Source organism: Danio rerio, chromosome 8 (assembly GCF_052040795.2).
Source record: "Danio rerio strain M-AB ecotype USA chromosome 8, GRCz13ab, whole genome shotgun sequence".
Lineage (NCBI taxonomy): Eukaryota > Metazoa > Chordata > Actinopteri > Cypriniformes > Danionidae > Danio > Danio rerio.
This window is the reverse complement of record NC_141028.1, coordinates 9,237,098-9,245,000: the sequence shown is the minus strand read 5'-3', so window position 1 is coordinate 9,245,000 and position 7,903 is coordinate 9,237,098. Positions and strand designations below refer to the sequence as shown.

At 37.9% G+C, this 7,903-nt stretch overlaps 1 protein-coding gene across 2 annotated transcripts in view; it reads left to right on the top strand.

Annotated features, from left to right (window-relative positions):
* hdac6 (histone deacetylase 6) overlaps window positions 1-7,903 on the top strand; it is a 50,613-nt gene that overhangs the window by 14,224 nt on the left and 28,486 nt on the right. For both annotated transcript variants that reach the window (XM_087264226.1, XM_087264225.1), the window contains exons 12-16: window positions 2,151-2,216; window positions 2,298-2,357; window positions 6,740-6,829; window positions 6,921-7,027; window positions 7,593-7,660. In XM_087264226.1, the coding sequence (XP_087120352.1) occupies window positions 2,151-2,216; window positions 2,298-2,357; window positions 6,740-6,829; window positions 6,921-7,027; window positions 7,593-7,660 (391 nt within the window). The remainder of the gene's footprint in view (window positions 1-2,150; window positions 2,217-2,297; window positions 2,358-6,739; window positions 6,830-6,920; window positions 7,028-7,592; window positions 7,661-7,903) is intronic.

The window sequence follows — 7,903 nt, the reverse complement described above, 5'->3', positions numbered from 1 at the left end:
GGGATGAATTTTAGGAATTTAAAAGGTCTATTGCAGGCACTGAAAGTCAGGGTGGGGGCCTGGGGGTTTGTTCAATGTAGGACTGCAAAATATATCGTTTCAGCATTGATATTGCAATGTCCACATCCGCAATAGTCACATCGCATGATATGCAGTGCTGAGTTATGAATATAGTTGACCAGGAGAAACCGCTCAGAACACATGAGTTTTATTTTTATTTATTTATTTATTAATTTATTTATTTATTTAACAGGGACAATGCACAAAGATTACATTAACCTCAAAGAGGAAAGATGCGTTGTGCCAGGTTGTAGCAGGATTGCTAATTTCCACCTGCAGTCCCTGGACAGGTTAAAATTAAAACAATAAAATCCAATTAATTAAAAAGTTAGTTTAAAAATATAAAGCATAATCGCATATAAACTAAAACACTGACAACTCAAAAGCATCTCACTCAGTGTGTACAAATTTGATTTGACAAAAACCACCTCCTAGTCAGGCGTGAAAACATCTTATAACTTGTACATGTGATTATTTCTGTTGGGAGGGAAGTCCATAGATTTGAATATTTATAAATAAAGAAGGATTGACCAAAAGAGGTCTTTCGTTTAGGGACAAAACATTCCCCTCTTACCATAGAACGTGTCACTCGTGATGTTTTCTCTGATTTGGAATTTACACATTTTTTAACGATGGAGCAGAAAAATTTTAAATAATTTAAAAAACAAAACAAGTATTGGTATATTTAATAATATTATCAAAACTTAAGAGACTATGTTTTTTTAAGATATTGCAGTGATGGTACAACCGAGACTTTTTATCATGAATTTTAAGTCCTCTTAACCATAATGGAGTGAAGGTTTATCAATTGCACATGTTTTTGAGGCTTTTGAGTTAAAAAAATTCAGGCACAAGAGATGCTACCATTTGTAACTTTGATAAAGAATAATTTTATTGAATTAATTATATTTTGTAATGCTATTTTACATTTGAATATTCATATCCTGTACTTAAACACTATTTGACTGGCCGGAAAACCATAAAACACTGTTTATTACACTTTGCTCTATTGTATTGTATTGTACATCTTTGCTCTATTGTATTTATCTATGCTTGTAGTTTGTGTATTACATTTTGTGCAAACCTGCCTTCAGATATATGCCAGTCAATCTAATAAACAAAATTCTTTCCAAATAGCAGTTTTTAAGTCATGTAGTGAAATTCTGTAAATATATCAGAATGTTTATTGCAGAAAAATGAAATTTCACAATGTCAGATTTTTCCAATATCATGCAGTCCTAGTTCAAAGCATGAAATATTAGTGGATTTTGTTAGTCAAAAAATGTTCGATACCATATTTAGGCATGGACCGTAGTTCGGAGCGAAATATTTCTGCCACGATCCCAGCGTAGTGATGAAATTATTTTAGTTTTAAGAGTCTGAATGTCACTTAAAGCTGTATCAAACTCAATTCATTGACCTCCCTGCGGCCATATCACGTTCATCCTAGGTTGCGTTAGCTGTTGCAGGCCGCTGTTGCGACGGCTGTGCGTTAGCCACTTTATTGCCTTTAGTTTTCATCTTCGTTGCACAGGATTAGTTTAAAATGATCTCCATTAGGCACAATTATCTGCAGGCACTTGTGATTAAGTAAAAATGTGCATTAATTCTTGTTAATTCTTCATAAGTTTTGTAGTGAACAATTAATCTGTGCATGGCATTAAGAAAGAAAAAAGTAATCTAAAATTATAATTAAAAATGCTCTTCCTGTTTGTTTTCAATTCAATTCTCAGATTAGCTCTGTCTGAGGTATTGGGCGGGGCTAACATACTTAACCACGCCCCTCCTACTGTCTGTTTTGTCTGTAAGGTTGTAATAACTCTTCCCAAAATCCTTTTCCTGATCTTTCTGAATGAAATGCCTACTTTACAACATCCAATCAGCTCGCAGTACACAAATTAAGCCACACCCACTGTTTTCTCATATTCCATCTCTTTAGAAACTGCGTCACAATACAAAAAAAAAGGACATAGCTTCTGGTTCATGTGGAATTTATCTAACATTAAAGTGGACAGTAGATCAAAACAACATGAAATGCTAGTGTTTAGGATTGTGCTGAATGTAACCTGATGCTTTAATTTAACCTACAGATGGGGATGGAAAGTGGAGATTACATCACAGCTTTCCAGCAGCTTCTCCTGCCTGTGGCATACGAGGTAAAAGCACTCATGAGGATAGTCACTTATTTAATCTTTTATTTTCATTGGTCGCTGATCATTGGTGTGTATTTCCTGCAGTTTCAGCCTCAACTGGTGTTAGTGGCCGCTGGATTTGACGCTGTGATCGGTGACCCAAAGGTAGCTTACTCTGATCTTTTCTTAATATTTGTTTTATGTATATTGTTCATACTCATTTGAGCACAATCATACAACATTTCAAGTAGGGATGCACCGATAATATTTTTTTGGGAATCGATTCAATTCTTATACTAAAATTATGAGTATCAACCGATACAGATCTGATCCGATATTGTGCCCTTTGTTATTTCTAAACATAATACAGTTTCTATAGTTCGTTAATCATAAACTCAAGTAATATATCTTATTTAGTAAAAATAACAGAACTACAGGCCTACTGTATATGACAGATGACAGAATCTAACTAAAAACGTGATGCTTGCTGTAAACTAGGCTACATTATTTGAGCATTCCTTACTGCATTGATGGGATCTGTTGTGGTCCAGCTTATGTTTTCTTTTTAATATTATTATTTTTCTTTAAAATCTGTAATAGGCTACCACTATTGACACTCATCGCTGGTAAAATAGAGAGCCTTTCAGCAAAGCCTGATATTCTCCCGGAGGTTTGATGCAGACTAAACTAAACTGTCTGAGGCCAGTTTTACTTATTAAGCGAGTGAGATGGCTGTGGCCGACTGCAGGCATGTCCAAACTCCAACCCAAGCTTATTCTGGAAACGTAGCCCCGCAGACGTTTCTGGAGACCGCGATTTACGTGGCCAGAGGTACGTATGGCCGCGTTTTGGTTTTTTTGTGCAAACGCTATGGGGCGGTGGGACGCCGCTTCTCTTCTTCGTGCTCGCCGGCTGATGGCTCACCTCCGTGTGGAGGGCTTTCCGTCCGAAACCAGTTTGTCCGCTTAGCTCGCAGTGTTACGTCGAAGGAGGAGCCGGCCACGGCGATGACTGGGATCAAGTCCGGGGAAGAGTGGTTCCAGAAATCAGGTAAAATAAAAAACAGAAACCAAATAATAAAAGTGAACAAGTTCGCGATGGGGCGAGAACGCGGCGAGATCCGAAAACGTGGTCAAAATCGGACAAGGGCTTTTGTTTTTTTTTCTGGATGGCTTTTGCAAATCATCGCTTGGGTTTAGGAAAGGAGGAGGAGGAGGAGGGCGACTGGGTCGGCCGATTGGCCGCCCGCCCAGTCGATCGTTCAGTCATTTAGTCAGTCAGTCAGACAGACGGTCGCTCTACAGCGGCCTTCGGCGGCTTTTCACGCGAGAATAGCGCGGGCGCAAACGGCGCACGCTCCTGAGAGGCGTTCGAGATCCGAAAAAGCACGCACAGCGGCCTCTCGCGGATTCGCGAAAACAAAAACTGCTCGAATGTGTACCTCCCGGGGACGTATTTCGCGGTCTCCAGAAACGTCCGCGGGGCTACGTTTCCACAATGAGCCCGGGTTGCCAAACTCTGTCCTGGAGGGCCGGTGTCCTGCTGAGTTTAGCTCCAACTTGCTTCTAAACACCTGCAGGAAGTTTCTAGTATATCTACTAAGAGATTAATTAGCTGGTTCAGGTGTGTTTTATTAGGGTGGAGCTAAACTCTCCAGGACACCGGTCCTCCAGGACCAAGTTTGGACACCACTAGCCTACTGTGTGTGTTAAGAGCAGATAATAACCTTCTCTACTCCAGTGTGGCGAATGTAATCATCTAACACTCACATGATTTAGAAACAGCAATGAACTCTCTGTTGCAGGTCAAAATTAACCCATTTAATGCAAATATAAATGCATTTCTCCACTGATTATTTAAAATAATGGGAACAAATAATCTAGGAGAAAGTTGTCTTCATGTTGGAATAAACGAACGTGACACGCATTTTAAATGGTGAACGAATAGAGAATGATTGACAGGCACAGCGGAGGGAAGTGCTGAACTAAACATGAATTTAACTACTTAAATATTTGTACTTCACATTAAACTATGGAATAGCTTCACAACATTTGGGATATAGTAGGCCTACATGACAACTTTCCTTATAATACGCTACCTTCATGGCTTTTGTTGGCTTATAAGATCCACAGAATATAGCGCACATGCTGGATTGGATTTGGATCGGTCTCAGCTAGCCAATACCCGATCCAGCAAAAAAATATGCGGTATCGAGCCGATATCCCATCCAAGTATCGGATCAGTGCATCACTAATTCCATGTTACATTTGGACCTCAGTATGTGATTTTAAATGACATACAATTGACATACATTATCGCCAGGAGTACTAACTATACATAGAAAGAGTTAGTTAAATTATAAAAAAAGAAAAATTGCATAAAAATCAAAAGGAAAAGGTAAAAGAAGCAACTAATTAGTTCCAGGGTGAGAACGTGTCTGAATATAATTCTTTCCATAAAAGTCTCAAATGACCTTCAATACATATACTCTAGGTATTAGACAGAATACATTGTTAAGATATGAAACCATATACGTATACAAACATTAGTATACGTATATACTTATCTATCAGTTGAGCATCTTCTATATTCAGTGCATCCGGAAAGTATTCATACCGCTTCAATTTTTCCACCCTTTTTTTATGTTACAGCCTTATTCCAAAATGGATTAAATTCATTTATTTTCTCAAAATTCTACACACAATACCCCATAATGACAATGTGAAAACGAGTTTTTGAAATTGTGGCAAATTTATAAAAAAAACTGAAAAATCACATGTACATCAGTATTCACAGCCTTTGCTCAATACTTTGTTGATGCACTTTTGGCAGCAATTACAGCCTCAAGTCTTTTTGAATGTGATGCCACAAGCTTGGCACACCTGTCTTTGGGAATTTTTGCTCATTCCTCTTTGCAGTACCGCTCAACCTCTGTCAGGTTGGATGGAAAGCGACGGCGTACAGATATTTTCAGATCTCTCCATAGATGTTCAATAGGATTTAGGTCTGGGCTCTGGCTGGGCCACTCCAGGACATTCATCGAGTTGTTGTGAAGCCACTCCATTGATATTTTGGTGGTGTGCTTTGGGTCATTGTCATGCTGAAAGATGAACTGTCTCCATAGTCTGAGGTCAAGAGCACTCTGAAGCAGGTTTTCATTCAGGATGTCTCTGTATATTGCTGCATTCATCTTTCCCTTTATCCTGATTAGCCTTCCAGTTCCTGCTGCTGAAAAACCATCCCCACAGTATGATGCTGCCACCACCATGCTTCACTGTAGGTATTGTATTAGCCTGGTGATGAGCGGTGCCTGGTTTTCTCCAAACGTAACGGCATTCACTCCCAAGAGTTCAATTTATTTTCATCAGACCAGAAAATTTTGTTTCTTATGGTCTGACAGCCCTTCTGATGTCTTTTGGCAAGTTCCAGGCGGGGAGTTGCTTCCATCAGGCCACTCTTCCATACAGGCCTGATTGGTGGATTGCTGCACCGATGGTTGTCCTTCTTTAAGGTTCTCCTCTCTCCACAGAAGAACACTGGAGCTCAGACAGAGTGACCATCGGGTTATTAATCACCTCCCTGACTAAAGCCCTTCTCCCTTGATCACTCAGCTTAGATGGCCGGCCAGCTCTAGGAAGAGTCCTTGTGGTTCCAAACATCTTTCACTTACAGATGATGGAGGCCACTGTGCTCAATGGACTTTTTAGAGCAGCAGAAATTTTTCTGTAACCTTCCCCAGCCTTGTGCCTTGAGACAATCCTGTCTTGGAGGTCTACAGACAATTCCTTTGTCTTCATGCTTGGTTTGTGCTATGACATGCACTGTCAACTCTGGGACCTTATGAAGACAGTGTCTGCCTTTTCAAATCATGTCCAATCAACTGAATTGACCACAGGTGAACTCAAATGAAGCTGCTGAAACATCTCAAGAATGATCGGTGGAAACAGAATGTACCTGAGCTCAATTTAGAGCTTCACGTCAAAGGCTGTAAATACTTCTGCACATTTTAATAATTTTCAGCTTTATTATTTTTAATAAATTTGCAACAATTTCAAATTATCTTTTTTCACATTGGCATTATGGAGAATTGTTGTGTGTAGAACCTTTAGGAAATGCATTAATTTAATCATTCTGGAATAAGGCTGTAACATAAAAAATGTGGAAAAAGTGAAGCGCTATGAATACTTTCCGGATGCACGGTATAGATAGCCACAAAATCAGGCCTTCTATCTAAAATAAATTCAACCCATTTCCAGCTTCATATCTCTTTTTAAGCTATCTTTTGATAAAACAAGGTACAGTACATTGCAGGTGTTTAGTAACAAAGGTATTTTCATTTTGTTTTATTTTTTTTAACCACAAACTAACTTAAGACAGATACAAATGGACATAATATAAAACAAAAAGAAATTAATTTACTAATTAAAATAAATCCAATAAAACTTATGGGAGTAAAGGAAGAGGATGTTGGCGGAGATTCAGCTTAAGCTCTTTTAATGTAACTTTCCAAAATTTACTGCATTATGTTCCTATTATTGTGTGTGTAGGGCGGGATGCAAGTGAGTCCTGAGTGTTTCTCCATTCTGACACACATGCTGAAAGGTGTTGCACAGGGAAGGCTTGTGCTGGCTTTAGAGGTATGAACATTTTATCTATTAAAACAAAAACAATATAACAAAGTATTCATCCTTTTGGTTGAGCTCTCACACACAATATATCATCTGTTAGGGTGGGTATAACCTGCAGTCCACAGCGGAGGGTGTTTGCGCTAGTATGAGGTCTCTTCTGGGTGACCCCTGCCCTCACCTGCCCTCTTCTGGCGCTCCCTGTGAAAGGTGAACTATGCGAGATCGATTTGCATTATATATACTGTGAAAAATATCTGTAAATGAGCTTTTTTCCGTATTTTGTGTTTTATTAATTTTTCCTTGTTTATTTCTGCTTTTGAATTGCATTATTGGAGCTTGATATTTTTTTCAATAACTTTCAACCCTGAAAAGTTTGAAAAGGTGACTTTTATTAACATTTTTAATAGTTTAAAGTGATATCTTGTCCGGGTTGGTGTTGTTTGTTACGCTACAAAAACTTTGTAGTACAGTCCAGTATGTTTTCTGTCATTTTACAGACTTATTTCTCTCAATATATTATTTATTATACATTATATTGCATCAAACTATACTAAAATGTCAATAAAAGTCTCTGTTCAACTGTAGAGTTGAATTTTCAATAGCGAAAGTCGACAGAACAGAGATTAACATCCAATTATGCAATTCACATCCGCAAATAAACTGAAAACACTTTCACATCACAAAATATGGAAGCTTTTCATTACAGATCTTTTTCACACACAATATTCGTAACTTTCTATGAAAAGTTATATTTTGTCATATTTTGTTGCAGTGCCTTGAAGTCAATCTCAAAGACCATCTCAGACTTGTATCCATTTTGGAAGAGTCTTCAAACTTTTGGTAAGTAATTAAAAGTTTTGTTTACAAGTAGGCATATAAACGAATGATTTCCAAATCACTCTATAATACTGATGCACTTATAAAACATGAAACGTGCCAAAAAAACAAAACAATCTGATGACACTTTATTATAGTTAAAAAAGTAAGCAAACGTTCATGCAAAATATATGAAAATTATGACTTCTAGGCCTGGAATTGGCTTATAAATGAAAAACCTAATGTTTTTTATGCATTTATATATAA